The 22,829-nt window shown below is 35.3% G+C and overlaps 1 protein-coding gene across 1 annotated transcript in view; it reads right to left on the bottom strand.

The window, feature by feature from the left end:
- Positions 1-21,230, bottom strand: part of LOC111063962 (ras-related and estrogen-regulated growth inhibitor-like) — a 66,408-nt gene extending 45,178 nt beyond the window's left edge. Inside the window, exons 1-2 of the mRNA XM_039420281.1 lie at positions 21,224-21,230; positions 17,509-17,585 (exon numbers count right to left, since the gene is read on the bottom strand). Coding sequence (XP_039276215.1) covers positions 17,509-17,585; positions 21,224-21,230 — 84 coding nt within the window. The remainder of the gene's footprint in view (positions 1-17,508; positions 17,586-21,223) is intronic.
- Between the last annotated feature and the right edge of the window lie 1,599 nt (positions 21,231-22,829).

Below are 22,829 nucleotides of genomic sequence, written 5' to 3'. Positions count from 1 at the left end.
CTCCTATAATTTTAATTATTATAATTAATTGTATTCTGTGGTATAACGTAGTCCGAATGGATCCATCTCAACTACAAACATTGTGGAATGGGCAGCTTAATGCATCAATTTTATGCAGGTTGTATTTTTGCATATAAGGAATGGATCCGATAGTGGAAAGGGAATTTTACTACAGGTGTAGAAATCTATAATTCTCAGATTAGATGGCACAGTTTTTGAAGTATGGCTGTACTTTGGATTGCATTTACCTCTTTCTATTGATCCACTTTGAAAAATAATAATGGTTCGATACTCAATTGAAATGATGACTTTCCTCTACGCTAACGGCTATCTGGATTCTTCTTTCAAGATCAAGGTGTTATTTTATGTAATTCACCTGTATCAGAAATGTTGTAGACCTTTTCATGATGAGGTGGAAAAGTGATCCACAAATTGTCAAATCCATAAAATAAATGTGTTAAGTAAGTAAGTATATCATTTATGATGCCAATTATGGCGTTGAAACTCGAGTCTAGTTTTAAATAAACTTTTTTTGTGGATTTGACAATATTTGTGTGATCACTCTTTCACCTAATTTTGTGTAATTCATGTATAGTTCACTCATTATCTCTGCCTCATTACCCACACAAGCACGGTGTCTTGATGTCTCTGATACCAGTGGTGTCTCACTGATGTATTAGTTCGTTCTACATAGGACACCACTCACTGGTGTTCTGATGTAAAATGGGCTCAAGATAGTCATGAACGCTTACAACAGGGCATTTGATCCAAAATGACAAAGTTAAGCCTTGGATATAAGGCAATGCAAGATATGATCTAGGTTTTTGAGAGATTTGTAATGGAGTGTGAGAATGTAGATACCTTTCTTAGAATCCTCATGTAGCCTTATAAACTTGTAAATCATAATATTGTACAATATACTTCGAAGCTGGTATTGATAAATCATTGATTCTGTTATGTAATATGTGTCACTTCATATGCGACTGTCGGCCTCAGTAACTAATTTTGTAATCATTCATTTATATCACCATCTAAAAAAGGTCTAATTCCTCAAGATGCAAATACTCATTTTTTTTTCAAACATCTTTATTGCCCATAAAAACAAAATACAAAATAAAAAACTTCCAGAAGAAATATTCTAGATTATAATTTATGCTATTTCACAATAAATTAAAATTACATGGCACAACCCAGCAAGGGCAAAACCCTGACCGCTGAGTGAGAGTATCAGCTGTTTAGACAATATAAAATTTATTTACTATAATCAAAGCTACAAAAAATCTAAGTTAACAACTAATTACTAGTATTATAATATTTGACTGATGTCGAAAAAATTTTTTGTATCACCCACTTATTTATCTGTTCCATCCTCTGTCTACCCCTATTAGAAAGAGATTCTGACAATGCATTTGCATGATATTTATTATTTTTGAGCTAAGATACCCCAATTGTCTTCGCACTATTGTCAAATCTGAATAGTTAATATTATAAATGTTATGAGATGTAACTCTCAGGTTATACATAGAAACGTTATTATTCACTGTAAATTCATCCTTCCTCATTTTGTAATAGTGTTTTCCCATGTTGTGAAATTTTATTTCTAAAGCAGTGTCTACACTGAACAAATGTACAACAATCATGTTTCTTGAAAAAGTTTAGGCGAATTTTATCATGTTTGGCAAACAATGTTTTCCCATTGGTCAGTGTGGACGGGTCACCAAACAAATATTTGTGAGTGGAAGAACAGTTTTTATGTTTTACAGCTGTCAACACTGAAAATGTTTGGAAAAACAGTAATTTTTTGTTTGACAAACAATGATTGTCCAAACTTTTTAAAATGATTGTCCCTTAGCCCCTCAACAAACATGTTTTCGCCACACTGCAGAGAAGCAGCTGTTTCCCAGTCCCTAAGTAGATCCGAAAGTGATTGTTTTCCGACCAGGCCGTAAAACTTTACAGCCCTAGGGCTGTAAAATGACCTTGAATAACAGCTGATCGTGTCCGATCTCACAAAAATCATAGAGAGATAATCTCATAATGACTGTAATAATCTATATAATTATGTATCGTGAATCGCGGTATTATGTCTATAATAATATATTTTATAAATTACTGTTTCATAATTTAATATTTATTATTGTGTTTTTGATATCAAACAATAGAATACGATGATATCTCCATAGCCTCAACAATATAATGTTGGCTACATTGTCCATTGTCAGAAAGGTACGTATCGCAAGTCTTTAAAAGTGAAGAATCGAATTTGAAATCAAAGTACAATAATTGTATCAATATTTAAAAGTGAGGTAGAGTAATAATTGTTTATTTTTTATTATCGAATTCCACTTCTTAATGCAATACAATCAACAATAATAATAGGAAAATACAGCAGAGATCTAAAGTTTAAGGTAAGCCTACTGGTGAAACTCAGCCTTGACTAAAAATCCTAGTAATTTTTCCGTAATTCATTATTAAAACTTTTAGATAATTTTTCTTCAATATCAAACCATATAGAGAAAACATTAGGCCCACTCAAGATTGAATCTTTGAATGTTTTCTCTATGATTTAACTATTTTCAGAGCAATATTTTGTTGTGAAAATGCCGGCAAACCGCTTCAAGTTTGCCGCTATAGGCTACACTATATTATAGTAGCCTACATACGTTACCTGACTTACAGGCCAATTCGATCAAAAGATGCAATGGCCGAGAGTGTAAAGGCGTGTACTCAAAAGCTCAAAGCTCAGTGAATTACAAACATGATCTAGGTTCGAACCTCGGTCAGTGACATTTTTTTTTGTCGATGAATTTCGACTTTTATTAGCTATTTTTTATATTAGTTACCGTAATTTAAATTTCAATCAATTTTTTAGATATATTTTGAGACAAAACTGTGAAATATGCAATTATATTAATTTTTTAATCACATTATTTCAAATAGTAATGAAAATTCTATTCATCCATCTATCCATGAGATATTGCACCAGGCGCAAAGCGCGAGCTATAAAATTCAAACAATTATTCGAAATATTAATAGTATAAAAATATTGTCACTATTGTAAATTATTAATTAGTAATATTGAAATTAATTGACAGTGAAAGTTGTCATAACCAAGATTCAAACTATCAAAATAGGCTGTTTGAATTTTATTTATTTTTTAATATATTATGAGGGTACATAAGAGAAGTCCAGAACCAATTTCTTCATGCAAAATTTCCTTGTGCTAGATAAAGGGTGGCCCAAAAACCTCGTATTTTCGACTCATTTTCCAGTTTTCAGCTATTTCTGCCAAATCTCGTAATCGGACAGAACAATTTGCTCTAGCTTTTCTTCTAGATTATGTAATTCTGAATAAAATGAGATCATTTGGAACTCTCTATCACCATTGAGTACGGAGTTATGATTTTTTCAAAAATGAGTGAAATTTGAAGAAAAAATCAATTTTGATGAATTTTAGTTTTTGATTAACAATATCTTCCGATTGTTACCATTTAGATGTATAATTCAAAATCCCTCTGGGCTTGTTTTTGTGCTCTACAATCTGAGATCAGGGAAAGCGCTCTATCTCATTTAGATTTCCAGGTACACCTGACAAAAATGCTCCTTGTATTGTGAAAAACACCTAATTTTCAGCTTCAACCATCATCACCAACTACATTGTCTTCACATTGATATTTCGCACAATGACATAAGTTCATAAGATTATGTTCTATGGGAATCACCCTTTAGATTCACTTCATTTCAGTATTTCCTAGTGGAAAGGCGTGCTTGAGGACACCTCAAGGATCTGAATTTCAAACATTTATAACTTCTGACACAATGTTCAGATTTCATCGTACTACACTTCATTCTTCTCGGCTGGTCAGGGCGGTCCAAAATCATGCATCCATAACTTAATGCTATAGTGGGATCCACGTTATAATGACAGTGGAAAAAGATAGGGGAACAGCGTTGCCGATCTCTGCCCCTTCTTTCAACCCCTCAAAAACTCCAGCTTTCCCAATTTGTGTGCAAAACATAGCATAAATTATTGTCAGTTACTGCGCATGCGTAGTACCTACGGAAGAACCGTTGCGTGATGTGGAACTCGATATATAGGGGAGGTCAGAAGATACGCAAGCGGCAAAATAGCAAAATACATCCACCCTTCAAATCCACAAATACACGCAAATACACAATACCCACGCAGACACATACACACGGTAAAAGTCGTTCCACTATTGGCTAGAAATCTAATAAATGACTTTAATATCATCCAAACACACACACACATATACACACGCACTCTCGTAGACCTACTCCAGTTTATGATTTGCAGAGACAGCTTTAAGTAGGCCTATATTTAGGTTCACTTAAAAGTGTCAGCATACAGTATATGCAACAGCATTGCTCCCCATGCTAGCAGTGCTGATTGGTGAATCCGACAATACTCGACACGCAAGTGAGTTCCACTTTTGCTGACGAAGCTCTCGTTCTCTCTCTCACTGACTCTCATACTCTCTCACTCTCTCTCTTGTATCGTGAATTGTATTGTGGGTTGAAGTGTAAGAGAGGGCCGGCTGCGCTCCAACTTCGCCCTCTTAGTAGGGTTTGAATAAAGACAGCTATTCAATTAAATTCAATTCAAGGTCTTTCTCTCTCCCTATTTCTCTCTTTATCTCTCTCTCCCTCTTTGGTAGAGAGTTAGTGGTGAGGATATTTTGAATATTCTTTCCGAAGAATGGACATTGATATGTCCAAAGCTCCGCCAATTTATGTAGATGCATAACAATATAATTATCTATAGTTATTATACTACAAATTACTTTTTCATATCATAAACAGTTCAATAATTATTTTATTAGTCTATATTATGTAAATTCATCTTTAATTTTGCTGTATTGTAAGCTATTGTATATAAGTGTATAAGACAGTATATATTGTAATCTACATAAATAAAGTACTCAATCAATCTCTTTGGTAGAGAGTTAGTGGGGATGATATTTTGAATATTCTTTCCGAAGAAAAATAGAAGTCTCTAGACTTGAATCGTACGACTCCAGTCTATCGACTTGAATCCTATGACTCCAGTCTCTCGACTTGAATCCTACAACTCCAGTCTCTCGACTTGAATCCTACGACTCCAGTCTCTCGACTTGAATCGTACGACTCCAGTCTCTCGACTCGAATCCTACGACTCCAGTCTCTAGACTTGAATCATACGACTCCAGTCTCTCGACTTGAATCCTATGACTCCAGTCTCTCGACTTGAATCCTACAACTCCAGTCTCTCGACTTGAATCCTACGACTCCAGTCTCTCGACTTGAATCGTACGACTCCAGTCTCTCGACTTGAATCCTACGACTCCAGTCTCTCGACTCGAATCCTACAACTCCAGTCTCTCGACTTGAATCCTTCGACTCCAGTCTATCGACTTGAATCGTACGACTCCAGTGTCTCGACTTGAATCCTACGACTCCAGTCTCTCGACTTGAATCGTACGACTCTAGTCTCTCGTCTTGAATCCTACGACTCCAGTCTCTCGACTTGAATCCTACGACTCCAGTCTCTAGACTTGAATCGTACGACTCCAGTCTCTAGACTTGAATCGTACGTCTCCAGTCTTTCGACTTGAATCCTACGACTCCAGTCTCTCGACTTGAATCGTACGACTCCAGTCTCTCCACTTGAATCCTTTGACACCAGTCTCTCGACTTGAATCGTACGACTCCAGTCTCTCGACTTGAATCTTACGACTCTAGTCTCTCGACTTGAATCTTACGACTCCAGTCTCTCGACTTGAATCGTACGACTCCAGTCTCTCGACCTTACGTTTTTTCACTCATTGTCACTATTCAGTTCCATGCTACTCTATTTTCTAACCATACTTTATTGGAAATATGAGATCTAATTCGACACTAATTTGCATGTAGCCTAACAAATTTTATATTAATTATTTTATCAAAATAATTCGTATTATTCATAGAAAATGCACGATACTATGCAACTCAAGACGAGGCTCGACCAACATGTCGAGTCGACGCTCGGCTCAGTCTCGAGGTCATGAGGTCGCGGAGACTAGAATCGACTGGTCTGAGTGTCACCATTTGAAAACAATTAAAAGATTGCTATGATTTTTAATTTGTATAGTACATGCAAGAAGCTTCTATTTGAATATATATAGTGAGATCCACGTTATAATGACAGTATTTGATCAACTTTGGTTTTGCTATCCTTGTCTATTATTCGACAAAGCCGGTGGTACTATCCTTTTCTAGGTTCACAACTATGTCAATTATGTTTTTGACAGTGTTGAAATAAAATTAAATAATGCAGAGAATCGGCATCGCTATTCTCCAATCTTTATTCACTGCCTTTATAACGTGGACCTCACTATACACAATAATTTAATGCTTGAATAAGCTGAATGAAATAATATGATGTCTTAAATTGAATGAGTTCGATGAATTTAAGGAGAGCAGAAGGCTACTGTAGAAGGCTGTGAAGAAAATCGGAAAACCGGCAACAATTAATTCCTATAATCTCCACTGACTTTAACACGTGAATCTCACTAAGAAGCCACGTGTAGATAAAATTTTAATGTAGGTTGCATGAACATTTTACAAAATTTAACAGTGATTAACTGCTCATTAAAGACGTCATCCTCTACTTAAACAAATTACTACTTAGACAAAACAAAATTACAAAGAATTACGAAACAAATAAAACACAATAAAATTTTACAAATATAAAAAATCTGGTGTGGTACACTCACACAACTTTCCTTGCTCATATTCGAAACTACGATCAGACTTTTGTATATGTGTATATATAATTGTTTTCAGAGTACTTTTTCCTTTGTGTAAATTGTGAAATTCAATGATTATTTTAGTCGTCATTTTTTTAAAGTCGTCAAAACAGCTGTTCTACAAATGAAATATCTCGACTATGTGTACTTTTCATGAACTGCTCTACCTACCTACCTCATGCACGAGAAGGAGGTTACAAAGTCCATTTCTCAAGGATGGGGTGGACCTCCCATTAGTTTCCCAGAAAGGAGACTCATGCCAGTTAATAGAGCTGATAAATAACTATACAGAGTATGAATTTGAAAAAAATCGGTCAAGTTATTTTGAAAAAATCGTGAAAAACATGGTTTTTTAGTAATTATCCGCCATTTTTCTCAAGAATATTACGGAGCTCCTGCAATTTTCCAAGGAAAAAACTCATGTCATTTGATAGGACTTATGAATAGCTACCCATGGCTTGAATTTGAAGAAAATCGTTAGAGCCGTTTTCGAGAAAACCGTGAAAAACCTGGTTTTTGGTCATTATCCTCCATTTTTCTCAAGAATATTACGGAGCTCCTGAAATTTTCCCAGAAATGAAACTTATGCTAGTTGATAGGGCTTATAAATAGCTATCCATGATATAAATTTGAAGAAAATCGTTAGAGCCATTTTCGAGAAAAACGTGAAAAACATGGTTTTTTAGTAATTATCCGCCATTTTTTCCGCCATCTTGAATTGAATTTTATTGAATTTCTTATTGTCGGGTCCTCATGGTATAGGGACCTTAAGTTTAAAATTTCAAGTCGATCGGTTAATTAGGAATGGAGTTATCGTGTTCACAGACATACACACACACACACACATACACACACACACACATACACACACACACACATACACACACACACACATACACACACACAGACCAATACCCAAAAATCATGTTTTCGGACTCAGGGGACCTTGAAACGTATAGAAAACTTGAAATTGGGGTACCTTATTTTTTTTGGAAAGCAATACTTTCCTTACCTATGGTAGTAGGGCAAGGAAAGTAAAAAGTACTCTGAAAACTATTATATACACACATATACAGTAGTCTGATCGTAGTTTCAAATAATTATGTTGCCGCCAATCGTCATTATGTTATTTCTCTAAATTATTGTCGTTTAAGAATGAGGCTCCCAGTTTAATGAGCAAGGAAAGTTGTGTGAGTGTACCACACCAGATTTTTTCTCTTCTCCATCACACCCAAACACAAAGCCCATGGTTTTTTATATTTGTAAAATTTTATTGTGTTTTATTTGTTTCGTAATTCTTTGTAATTTTGTTTTGTCTAAGTAGTAATTTTGTTTAAGTAGAGGATGACGTCTTTAATGAGCAGTTAATCACTGTTAAATTTTGTAAAATGTTCATGCAACCTACATTAAAATTTTATCTACACGTGGCTTCTTAGTGAGATTCACGTGTTAAAGTCAGTGGAGATTATAGGAATTAATTGTTGCCGGTTTTCCGTTTTCACAGCCTTCTACAGTAGCCTTCTGCTCTCCTTAAATTCATCGAACTCATTCAATTTAAGACATCATATTATTTCATTCAGCTTATTCAAGCATTAAATTATTGTGTATAGTGAGGTCCACGTTATAAAGGCAGTGAATAAAGATTGGAGAATAGCGATGCCGATTCTCTGCATTATTTAATTATATTTCAACACTGTCAAAAACATAATTGACATCGTTGTGAACCTAGAAAAGGATAGTACCACCGGCTTTGTCGAATAATAGACAAGGATAGCAAAACCAAAGTTGATCAAATACTGTCATTATAACGTGGATCTCACTATATATATTCAAATAGAAGCTTCTTGCATGTACTATACAAATTAAAAATCATAGCAATCTTTTAATTGTTTTCAAATGGTGACACTCAGACCAGTCGATTCTAGTCTCCGCGACCTCATGACCTCGAGACTGAGCCGAGCGTCGACTCGACATGTTGGTCGAGCCTCGTCTTGAGTTGCATAGTATCGTGCATTTTCTATGAATAATACGAATTATTTTGATAAAATAATTAATATAAAATTTGTTAGGCTACATGCAAATTAGTGTCGAATTAGATCTCATATTTCCAATAAAGTATGGTTAGAAAATAGAGTAGCATGGAACTGAATAGTGACAATGAGTGAAAAAACGTAAGGTCGAGAGACTGGAGTCGTACGATTCAAGTCGAGAGACTGGAGTCGTAAGATTCAAGTCGAGAGACTGGAGTCGTAGGATTCAAGTCGAGAGACTGGTGTCGTAGGATTCAAGTCGAGAGACTGAGTCGTACGATTCAAGTCGAAGACTGGAGTCGTAGGATTCAGTCGAGAGACTGGAGTCGTAGGATTCAAGTCGAGAGACTGGAGTCGTACGATCAAGTCGAGAGACTGGAGTCGTACGATTCAAGTCGAGAGACTGGAGTCGTAGGATTCAAGTCGAGAGACTGAGTCGTAGGATTCAAGTCGAGAGACTGGAGTCGTAGGATTCAAGTCGAGAGACTGGAGTCGTACGATTCAAGTCGAGAGACTGGAGTCGTACGATTCAAGTCGAGAGACTGGAGTCGTAGGATTCAAGTCGAGAGACTGGAGTCGTAGGATTCAGTCGAGAGACTGGAGTCGTAGGATTCAAGTCGAGAGACTGGAGTCGTAGGATTCGAGTCGAGAGACTGGAGTCGTACGATTCAAGTCGAGAGACTGGAGTCGTAGGATTCAAGTCGAGAGACTGGAGTTGTAGGATTCGAGTCGAGAGACTGGAGTCGTACGATTCAAGTCGATAGACTGGAGTCGTAGGATTCGAGTCGAGAGACTGGAGTCGTAAGATTCAAGTCGAGAGACTGGAGTCGTAGGATTCAAGTCGAGAGACTGGAGTCGTAGGATTCAGTCGAGAGACTGGAGTCATAGGATTCAAGTCGAGAGACTGGAGTCGTACGATTCAAGTCTAGAGACTGGAGTCGTAGGATTCAATCGAGAGACTGGAGTCGTAGATTCAAGTCTAGAGACTGGAGTCGTACGATTCAAGTAGAGAGACTGGAGTCGTAGGATTCAAGTCGAGAGACTGGAGTCGTAGGATTCAAGTCGAGAGACTGGAGTTGTAGGATTCAAGTCGAGAGACTGGAGTCGTACGATTCAAGTCGAGAGACTGGAGTCGTAGGATTCAAGTCGAGGGACTGGAGTCGTACGATTCAAGTCTAGAGACTGGAGTCGTATGATCAAGTCGAGAGACTGGAGTCGTACGATTCAAGTAGAGAGACTGGAGTCGTAGGAATCAAGTCGAGAGACTGGAGTCGTACGATTCAAGTCAAGAGACTGGAGTCGTAGGATTTAAGTCGAGAGACTGGAGTCGTACGATTCAAGTGGAGAGACTGGAGTCGTAGGATTCAAGTCGAGAGACTGGAGTCGTACGATTCAGTCGAGAGACTGGAGTTGTACGATTCAAGTCGAGAGACTGGAGTCGTAGATTCAAGTCGAGAGACTGAGTCGTAGGATTCAAGTCTAGAGACTGGAGTCGTAGGATTCAAGTCGAGAGACTGGAGTCGTACGATTCAAGTCGAGAGACTGGAGTCGTAGGATTCAAGTCGAGAGACTGGAGTTGTAGGATTCAAGTCGAGAGACTGGAGTTGTAGGATTCAAGTCGAGAGACTGGAGTCGTACGATTCAAGTCAATAGACTGGAGTCGTATGATCAAGTCGAGAGACTGGAGTCGTAGGATTCAAGTCGAGAGACTGGAGTCGTACGATTCAAGTCTAGAGACTGGAGTCGTAGGATTCAAGTTGTTTGTTGTGCCTCCTCATATAACCGTAATAGTATATTTCGCACCTAGGGCCGAACATGAGACTTTTCTGGCTCGAAATCGGTTTTCAAGTCCGAGGCCGTAGGCCGAGGACTAGAAAAGATTGAGAGCCGGAAAAACATTTTTGCCCATGGTGAGAACGTTATTTTTCGCCACACAGAAAAATAAACAATTTATATATGAGAATAATATTGTCTATTATAAGCACTTCCGAAAGCAAAAGTGGAAGGTCATAGCTCTAGCAAATCTGAGGTAATCTGAATATCAGGAAATTGTCCAAGTATTTTTATTTTGGTACACTCACACAACTTTCCTTGCTCATATTCGAAACTACGATCAGACTTTTGTATATGTGTATATATAATTGTTTTCAGAGTACTTTTTCCTTTGTGTAAATTGTGAAATTCAATGATTTTTTTTTAGTCGTCATTTTTTTAAAGTCGTCAAAACAGCTGTTCTATAGATGAAATATCTCGACTATGTGTTCTTTTTATGAACTGCTCTACCTACCTACCTCATGCACGAGAAGGAGGTTACAAAGACCATTTCTCAAGGATGGGGTGGACCCCCCATTAGTTTCCCAGAAAGGAGACTCATGCCAGTTAATAGAGCTGATAAATAACTATACAGAGTATGAATTTGAAAAAAATCGGTCAAGTTATTTTGAAAAAATCGTGAAAAACATGGTTTTTTAGTAATTATCCGCCATTTTTCTCAAGAATATTACGGAGCTCCTGCAATTTTGCAAGGAAAAAACTCATGTCATTTGATAGGACTTATGAATAGCTACCCATGGCTTGAATTGGAAGAAAATCGTTAGAGCCGTTTTCGAGAAAACCGTGAAAAACCTGGTTTTTGGTCATTATCCGCCATTTTTCTCAAGAATATTACGGAGCTCACAGAATTTTCCCAGAAATGAGACTCATGCCAGTTGATAGTGCTTCTGAATATCTATCCATGGTATGAATTTGGAGTAAATCGTTAGAGCAGTTTTCGAGAAAACGGTGAAAAACATGGATTTTTAGTCATTATCCGCCATTTTTCTCAAGAATATTACGGAGCTCCTGAAATTTTCCCAGTAATGAAACTTATGCCAGTTGATAGGGCTTCAAAATAGCTATCCATGGTATAAATTTGAAGAAAATCGTTGGAGCCGTTTTCGAGAAAACCGTGAAAAACATGGTTTTTTAGTCATTCTCCGCCATTTTTCTCAAGAATATTACGGAGATCCTGAAATTTTCCCAGAAATGAGACTTATGCTAGTTGATAGGGCTTATAAATAGCTATCCATGATATAAATTTGAAGAAAATCGTTAGAGCCATTTTCAAGAAAAACGTGAAAAACATGGTTTTTTAGTAATTATCCGCCATTTTTTCCGCCATCTTGAATTGAATTTTATTGAATTTCTTATTGTCGGGTCCTCATGGTATAGGGACCTTAAGTTTAAAATTTCAAGTCGATCGGTTAATTAGGAATGGAGTTATCGTGTTCACAGACATACACACACACACACACACACACACACACACACACACACACACACACACATACACACACACACACATACACACACACAGACCAATACCCAAAAATCATGTTTTCGGACTCAGGGGACCTTGAAACGTATAGAAAACTTGAAATTGGGGTACCTCATTTTTTTTTGGAAAGCAATAGTAGGGCAAGGAAAGTAAAAAGTATATACTCAACTTCCCACTTAATTGAACATCATCTTTTAGGTTATTTAGACAAATCAGAATAAAAAATAAAAATACTTGGACAATTTCTTGATATTCAGATTACCTCAGATTTGCTAGAGCTATCACCTTCCACTTCTGCTTTCGGAAGTGCTTATTAAACAACTATTCTTATATATTATTGTTTATTTTTGTATGTGGCGAAAAATAGCGTGTTCGCACCACGGGCAAAAATGTTTTTCCAGCTCTCAATCTTTTCTAGTCCTTGGCCTACGGCCTTGGACTTGAAAACCGATTTCGAGCCGGAAAAATTTCATTTTCTGCTCTAGGTGCGAAATATACTATTGCCAAACATGTATGTCGAACATTTGTTCAGTGTGGACATGGCTGAAGATGTTGTAATTTTTTTATTTCTGCCAATAAAACATTTCATTTCATTAGTTAGACCACTACCACTTGAATTTGAATGTAAATCTAGGTGCTAGTGGTTTGACAAACATCGACTTTTGGAAGTCCGATTTTTTGCCGTCCTAGTAGATTCTGTCAGATTGAATGGAACTTGGCAAACACGTCAAGTTATGTTGAATGTAAAAGAACTTCATCAGAAGAATCAGAAATATGAACATCATCATCATGAAACCATGAACCATCATTCACAAATTCATACATCACATTTGCTGCATAGATTTGAATTTACTCATACATTGAGAATTGACAACAGTATTAAAACGCACAATGAACATGTAAAAATATCAATTTGTACGCACTACTATCACTTTAACAAATCATCGTGTCAGACTCCTCAATATTCAGTGAAATCAATATTCTTCTAAAAAGTAAGCAAGTAGGTAACAGATGCACTGCAACTAAAGACTAGACCACACTACAGTAACTATATAACCATATATATATATTATATATATATATATAATATATATATATATATATATATATATATATATATATTTGGTATATTATATGGTTATATAGTTACTGAAGACCACACCGGAAACAAGTATATTCTATTCTAAACAAATTCATTCGTGCCCATGCTTAAATTAGCATGAATACGTTAGCAGATGCAAAACGGTTTTTGTATTACACATGGCTTACAAATGTATGTTTAGGTATCTAGCATGGTGGGCTGGCAAGTACAACCGTTTAATCCAATGTACCTCGGATGAATTTCAATGTATTCTATGTACATTGGTTTAATCCGTTTTGAGCAAATCGTATCCGTTGAGTTGGTTGAGATTATTGTATTCTCGCCGGTAGTACCATACTAATGTACCGGTAGTCAATATTTCAGTAAAACTTCATTGACATGAAATTTCAATTTAGATTTCTATAAAACTTGTCACGTGGTAAATTAATACCACCAAGTATTTTAAAATGAACCAATGAAATATAATAGAACTATAAAATTGGAAAGAAGGTTAGACCTAGTCAAAGGATAAATCAACTCAAATCAAGTATTATTAGCGATTAGGAGTAATAGCATTATCAACAATGATAAGAAAACATGTATAATTGTGATTTAATAATTATGAGAACCCATTGGTAAGATCAAAAAATTATAAAGCGGCTTACTTATTATTGGCGGATTATAAAAAATAAAATGCATGAACATTGAGGTTAGAGTTACTTGTTACATTTTGAAAAGAATTAGTCGATCTTGGATAAATCGATAATTATTAGAATCAATACTGAGCGAATCAGCTGATTATTCGATCAACCCATATGACAGGTTGAATTATATAAAATTTACTCATAAAGGATATGTTATGTATACTAAAGGAAGTCGATGTGTAGAAATACAGACACCCATTATTTTTGTATAAATATTTATTATAATCTAAAAAAGCATGATAAATCAAGAGTATACAAAACTCATATAAAGACTGAATATATTAACATCGCATGTTAGGATTTATTTATGAAATCAATTTAAGATAAACACTCCATACATTTGTATAAGAATTCTTTTTTATTTAATTTTTTCTATTATAAAGCCGAGGAAGCCCTGATTCCCAAGGCAACCAATTGTATTGAGTCTATTAATTGAAGGCCAATCAGAGAGTAGCTTACAGAATTATTCATGGAAGTGACAAATTTTTCTAAAAACCTCCTTCTTCTGGCTTAAGATCCCGACCGGAGAGGATGCACATGGAGTTTAGGGTTTTTTCTTCTTCCTTTTAAAAATTTTAATGAACTATTAAGCCAAACCTTTTTTAAATGTAATGTATTTGTACTGAATGTCAATTATCTGTGAACTCAGTGCTGTCAAGGAGTTCGTAATTTGTAAAGATTCCCATAAAAATAGCTTTAATTCGAAAGAAACTTATAAAAATCTGGATCACGCGTTAGCCCAGCAGTGACGAAAAGGAGCCTACCTAATTAATTATTGGAAATAATTAATTCAATCCACGAGAACGTCTAGAACTTCAATTCAGTGAGTGATAATTCAACGAGTTCATTTTTTCTACGTTCAGTGGGGTAATTAATAAAAAAGCGCTATTCCAATTAATTTGAATTAAAATAAAAAGTCACCACGTGTTGAACAATATCACATAGTCCATAAGAACATTTATGAATTTATTTAATATATGTAGGAAGCTTACTTCCATGCACAGCCCGAATTCATATAAATCCCTGAGATCTCATGTTTGAATATTAATTTATTAATTATAATTTTGTTAATTGAACAAAGTACATCATATCAAACTTATAGACCGAACAGGTTTTTATTTGCAGAATTTTATATTGATTGGAAGTATAAGTACCAGTATTAAATATAATATATTTATGAATTGGAAACTCATTATTGGGAGTATTAGCAAAGCCTGTGATAATTATTCAGATTTTAGAAATAGATTATTTAAGTGAATTATAGATATATCGAATATTTTATGCATATCTTTTTATGGAAATATATTTTGTGTTTTTAGTCAGCATACAAATCGTAGAAATTTATTTTATCCTAGTTCATCTCGTGACATACAGTTTGAGCTGTTTTAATATCAACAAATATTTAGCAGCACTTAAAATTATTGAATCGAGTGATATTAATCTTATTCAGAGCACTCAATATTTATCATCCTTTGATGATATTCATCTCATATACCAGAATAAGTATATTAAGAAATTATATTAATAAGGTTCCAGTTATATCATATAAGGATCCAGAGAGCTTCCAGAACTGGCGTTGTAAGTTCTAAGGAATTTTGGAAGGGTATATTGGTGAATACTTGTATTCACGACGAGCGTTTTAGGAATCAACTAGAAACAACTATAGTTGGTCCTTATTATTCTCTAGTGGTACATGGTTACTGATAATCAGTCATCAAATATTCTTTTATTTTTCGTATTGGTATTCTTCAAGAACTTCATAGAAGCAGCGGTAAGAATTACCAATCACCGGTCACTGAACCTTATGGTGATTATTTGTATTTATAAAATTCATGTTTCTACCACTGAGCTAGAGCTGAGGTTTGAACCCAGTAATTTTGCGAGCCGGACGGCCTTAATTTTTTGTGAATTTATTCGCAAAAGAGGGAATTTAGAGACTGCTCTTATAAATATCAGAAACATCGTATTATCTGTGAAGGATTTACAATCCACAACTTCACACAATGGCTTCACAACGTGGGACTCGTTATCATAGGAGATAACCCCTCAGGAAGCACCATTTCACAAACTTCCGGGGAATTTTATCGATGACAATAGAGAGATTATTCTTTCTCATTTCATGCCATATAATCGGTAAATTATTACAAACCTGTAACTTTTGAAAATTAGTAGTGCTGTAAAACGAGTGATGACTTGTTCTCTAGAGTTCTTGGTTCATGATTTTCAGTCACTATGAATTATGAATCAGACACTTCTTCCTCTTCTTCTCCTTCTTTTTCTTCCTCTTCTTCTCCTTCTTTTTCTTCCTCTTCTTCTTCTTGGTTTATTTTGCTAATTGTACCGTTCTCTCGAAATTCCTAGTGACTCCAACAGTGAATCTCACTATAGTAGGCTTGAGAAGCCTACTATGAGAAAAGATAAATTCAATAGTCAGAGAGAATGAAAATATAAACTTCACGAATGTTGCATTTCAAGAAAGGAAGGAATCAAAGATCATTATTTGTTACAACCTCTCATTCCTAATGATGCTGTGTAACCCAAACACCAAGGAACTGGATGTTATCCATCTGCCATCAACTCCCCTATTTATTCTCACAGTGAGCCTCTAATTCCATTCTGAAGTTTGTATTTTGTCACCCTCACAAAACACGAAGGTCTTATCAACCAACACAATATTCTGAGACAGATACTTGTAAGTTAACTTATATTAGCTACAGAGTTAATGATTATTCATCTTCTTCTTCTTCTCCTTCTTCTTCTTCTTCTTCTTCTTCTTCTTCTTCTTCTTCTTCTTCTTCTCCTCCTTCTTCTTCTTCTCCTCCTTCTTCTTCTTCCATCATTTATGGTTTAAAGCGTTTAGGCTCTTGCCTGTTCCGACTCACAACAGTATATCATAATCTGATTATCACAGTATAGTATTTCTAATATTGAAATGGGAAAAATTGTTGAGCCATCACATATTTTATATTATTCTAACGCCATCTTTTGTAAGGTCTACATTTATATATCTTCTTCCTATGGGGAGGTAGTTTAGAATTTTCACGGGAATCCTTCCTGTTGGTATTCTGTTGACATGCTCTCTCCACTGGTTGTCATATGATATAACCTTTCCATTCATGGTGAAGGCACCCAGCTCTCGTCTTATATCCTCAAAACCATGACAACCTATGTAAGTAACAAAATAAACTCTATAAAGTAAAATATTAAAGAACTCTATTGAGTTTTACATATAACTGTAAAATCGAACTATATTATAAAAATAAAGAACTAGCTTATATACGTACGGGACAGGAAAATTATGTCTGAATCATCATCACGTCTGAACTACTGAACTGATTAACTCGAAATTTTGCATATAAATTCCTAATCAAACAAGTATTGTTATAGGCCTATTTCCAATTCTGATTCCATACGTCAAGTATTCAGTTTGTCTAGTCTAGTCTATCTGGAAATAGACTCTTGCGGAGCACGGGTTACATGTTAGTCTAAAATAAAGGATTGCTATCAATCCAATCAGAACGCAATGAGATAGATAATAAATCTCATTCTCAAGCACTTTCAATATACTATAAGTAAATGGTTTACATACCTTACATTTACACGTGTCCAGAATTTCTACTTCAATATTTACACTGTCGAATGACACATTGTGTCGGTAGAGTAAATCTGTAACATAAAAAAACAAATTTATTAGTATTGTACTTATTGAAATCCAAAAAACCTAATTGATGGTTCGTTGCACTGTAGAATAAGACATTCCTATCAAATACATCCTCTAGTTAATTCGTATGACTTTTATTGGTGGGGAGTCTCTTGCGGGAAGGTCATTGGGTATACATTGTATACTCATTGGTCCCACCGCCTGTATATATAACCCTCTAAACTCTGTCGAATGAGGAAGGAAGAATAGGTGAGGAAAGTATTTATCAATTCTATTTATCAAAACAATATAAAATCATATAGCAAGGACTAGGAGCGAGTAACAAACTTAGCCCAAAACTGTTCTTCTGCAAAGTATTATAAACATCCAGTAACATTTCCAAAAAGATACAGGCTACATTCAACTTTCAAGAATTCCAATTCCAATTTTCTACCCAATAACTAGACTCTATAGTGAGGTCCACGTTATAATGGCAGAGTTTGATTTGCAATTGTATTGCTATCCTTTTCTATCAATTGGTTGTGAGGCTGCTGCGGCAGGAATTGATTTCTTTGATGTGTCCGTGGTAGCTTTCAGGAGGGCAGCCATGCGGTGGGGACTCTAGTTCCTTCTTTGTTGTTAGCTGATATTTATATATCTTTCGTCTTATCATCCTTTCTCCTTTTGTTTTTTTCTGCATGTTTTTTGTTATACCCTTTGTGATTACTTGTTAGTGATCTAATGCTGTGGTTTGCCTAATTTATTTTTCTCTTTTATTTGGCTATAGGCTACTTTGAATGCTTTACCTTCATTGCTTTGCTTTAAAATTTAGCTTCATTATGTAATATGTATACTTGGGGGGCACTAGCCAATCCTCTTTAACTTAGCTTGTTATTGTTATGCTTGTTATTATGCTTATTATTAGGTTATAATTATGCTTATTAGTATTATTATTATTATTCTTATTTTATATGCTTCTTTTTTGTGCTTTTTGATTGTTGTAATTGGTGTGTACCGTTGGTAAATAAATAAATAAATAAACAATATCTCTATCCTTGTCTAAATTCAACAATATCTCTTGCTCTTAATAAAATATAATTGATTATTTCAAACGAGAATGAACCGTTAATTTATTATAAATATGAATAAACCTGTAAAATAAATCAGCTACCGTCTATAGAAGACAGAGGATCGTCAACGATTTCCTCCTATCTTTCTTCATTATCATTATAACGAGGACCTCAATATAGTATTGGAACATTTAATTGAATTAGTGAATATTCAGTTTTTGAAGAAAGCGAGTTCGTTTATTCGCATTTATCACTATTGGGTGGACATATCAAGCATCAGTAGCATAACTCGGAAACCAATTTGTTACTGCGTTACATGCAATTTAATATGTTGAATGTAGCCAGGTTTTATCTTATTAATGGATTACGCAAGCGCGTCACGCAAAATTTTAACAAGTCCTTCTATAATCGACATGCAACATCAGTGCTAGTAGATTCACTCAAATCTGTCAGCCTTGTTTGAATGGAAAGCATTCATGTTATTACATAATGAACGCTGACAGTGTGAGATGTGAATCTCAATACAGTCAATCAGGTGACGAAGAAGAAGAAGAAGAAGAAGAAGAAGAAGAAGAAGAAAAGAAGAAGAAGAAGAAGAATAAGAAGAAGAAGAAGAAGAAGAAGAAGAAGAAGAAGAAGAAGAAGAGGAAGAAAAAAGAAAAAGAAGAAGAATGAATAAGATATTCTCATGTAGCTCTGTATCTAATATAAGTTATATCCTCTGTAGCTAATATAAGTTAACTTATAAGTGCCTGTCTCAGAATGTTGTGTTGGTTGATTGGCCCTTCGTGTTTTGTGAGGGTGACAGAATACCAACTTGATAATGGAATTGGAGGCACACCGTGAGAATGAACAGGCAAGTTGATGGCAGATGGATAACATCCAGTTCCTTGAGGTTTGGGTTACATTGCATCATTAGGAATGAGAGGTTGTATCAAACAATCTCAGATTCCTTTCTCAAACACAGAAAAAGTTTACTTCAAAGATTGGAGTCATGTGTGGACATTCTTCATCAAAGCCAGATATATATTTTTACGAGAATCTATTACAATCAAGGCAAGTAATGCTTCATGAATACAGATTTCTTCAGATGAATGTTTGGAACAAAGTGAGTGACTCCCGCATCTATTGAAGATATTGACTTCGCAGACTATACTAGGCGTAGTGAAGATATATTATCAGAGTATGGAAGTAACGTATTGAAGCTTTACTATATGGATGTATACAGTATAGTGTACGATGTATTCACAGCATATAGTGAGGTCCACGTTATGATGGCAGTGGAGAAATGAAGGAGAATAGCGTTGCCGATTCTCTGTCTTACCACAGCCTCCTCTCGAGGATATCTGATACTGGTATATCGTATATCAACTTATCACTGCCGTTGAAAATAATCTATTGAGTTTAATTCTTTAAAAAAAATATTTTTCAACGATTCAATGATAAATGTTCATACTTCAGTCCAATATTTATCAAATCAATTACATTTCATCATTTAAAAAACTATCTGCCATCGTTGCCGAGGTAGAAGAGGTTAGCACTATTTGCTTTCTCGAATGATAGACAAAGATAGCAGCACCAATGTCAATCAAATACCGCCATATTCATGGACCTCACTATAGTCAAAGGTATAAGAATCCTTGATGTGTGATAATTAACCGAGCGAAGTGAGGTCTAAGATTCAAGTCAACGGTTTGGTATTTCTCTTAATGTTTAAATGTTTGAATGTTTGAATGTTTATATGTTGTGCATTTACGGCGAAACGCGGTAATAGATTTTCATGAAATTTGACAGGTATGTTCCTTTTTAAATTGCGCGTCGACGTATATACAAGGTTTTTGGAAATTTTGCATTTCAAGGATAATATAAAAGGAAAAAGGAGCCTCCTTCATACGCCAATATTACCGTAAATATCAGACTATAGAATTATTCATCATAAATCAGCTGTCTAGTGGACTATAATACTACCCGTTCAAAAACATCGAACATCTTGAAAATGTATATTCCCATCAACGTTGTAGACAGTTGCAGCCAGACCTGATAGCAGCGCTCTCATTCACATTCCGGGACGACACGTCACGGTACGATAGGACAGAAAGCTCTATGTTCAATTAGGATTTTTTCTAGATATTAAATTGATAAATTATTTATTAATTTTTGAGAAAACATAACAACAGGTCAATGTAACTTAATGAGCGCGAGGTCTACTGTTCACAGAACTACTAGTGGATATACAGAAAGAGACACTTATAGTGGAGTCACATGTATGAGAATCCTTGATCAGTGATAAATAGAGGGACATTAATTCTCTGTGGCGTGTAGGCAAATCTCGATACTCACTAATTCTTTATTAGCCTGCTTGTATCAGGTTAGCAGCGAGGCTAACTAGACTTCCTCTATCACAGGTTCAGGCGTTACGATACAGAAACCGTTGCATGCTTATTTGCACCACGGTATGTGGAATACATACCATGGTATGTGCTGGAATATATCTAAACCGTGGTATGTACAGAGTGCACAAGTGTGGTGTAATCCTAATAAATTTCTGCACTAATTAGACCAGATCGCTCGGCTAGGCTTCGACTATTATTTACCTGTCATGCTCCGTTATCAGTCTTGATACTCTTCGAAAGATAGTGATACAGTATCTTTGAACAGTGGTACAGTATCTTTGAGCAGTGATACAGTCTCTTTAAACACTGATACAGTATCTTTGAACAGTGGTACAGTATCTTTGAGCAGTGATACAGTCTCTTTAAACAATGATACATATCTTTGAACAGTGATACATATCTTTGAACAGTGATACAGTATCTTTGCACAGAGATACAGTATCTTTGAACATTGATACAGTATCTTTGAACATTGATACATATCTTTGAACATTGATACAGTATATTTAAACATTGATACATATCTTTGAACAGTGATACAGTATCTTTGCTCAGCGATACAGTATCTTTGAACATTGATACATATCTTTGAACAGTGATACAGTATCTTTAAACATTGATACATATCTTTGCACATTGATACAGTATCCTTGAACATTGATACATATCTTTGCACATTGATACAGTAGCTTTGAACAGTGATACAATATCATCGAGCAGTGGAACAATATCTTGATGCCTGTATCTTTGTACTGCTCTGATTATGACCGAATGCTTCAAGTAAAGGCATTATAATAAAGGAAATACGTACGGAGTAGGAAATTCACGATTGACACATCACGTCTGAACTACTGGTCTGGTCTGAACGAATTAGAAAGAAGTATTTCGAGAGAGTTCCGTTAACACAACGACAGCCAATAGGAGTCCAGTAAGAGGGATTTGAACCAATCACAAAACAGCCAATGAGAGAGTGGCAATGACGTCATCATGACTATAGTCAATAGGAGTTGTAAGAGAGCTTATTTGGAAATCCAGAAATATTCATCGTCTATCACCTTTCATTGACATGAATTTCAAGACAAACTGTAATAGTATGTATCATCATTGAAGCAATCAAATTTAGCTTACAACAATGAAGCCTCAATTTAGCCTTCAACAACAGACGAAGTTTGATTGTTATTGAATAGATTGTTAAATGAGTAGCTTGGAGCTTCTACTAATAAAGATTGCCGGCTTCGAACAAAAAATCTCTGTTGGTTTATTCTCATTTCCATCTTATTTATTGAATTTTTTACCAGTTATCGTATGTTATTTTTGTACCTTGTGAAGCCGGATTGACTCCTTCAGCCTATAACAATATGAAAGGGGGGATTTTTCTCAAATTTATTGGTCGTACAGATTCATACATGTCATTGTACAATCTTGAGATAATGAAGTGGAGTAACAGTAGTTTACAAGAGAACATGAATCTCACTGGGCTTTAACAAGAGAATAAAACTCATTTATCGATCGTTAACCATGGCTTATCGCTATACTATTTTCATAAGCTCTTCTATTCGTACAAGTTTGATTTCTACTTCTTGATTCATCCAAACTTGTACCACATCAATAGTAAACAGTAACTTGTGCGGCTGTTCTTCCTAGTAACTATCGTGAGTTTTTGAACGTAAACGACTAGATATCTTCTAACTTAGGTACTAATTTATTTAATGAATTCGTGATAATAGTTTCGGTTTTCACACCATTATTATTGATCTCTAGTGAACTCAATATGTTAAACCAGAGTTAAACTCTGGTAGTTTACTAG

This window comes from Nilaparvata lugens, chromosome 2, assembly GCF_014356525.2.
Source record: "Nilaparvata lugens isolate BPH chromosome 2, ASM1435652v1, whole genome shotgun sequence".
Lineage (NCBI taxonomy): Eukaryota > Metazoa > Arthropoda > Insecta > Hemiptera > Delphacidae > Nilaparvata > Nilaparvata lugens.
Note: the sequence above shows the minus strand (reverse complement) of the source record. Positions and strands in the feature narration are given on the sequence as shown.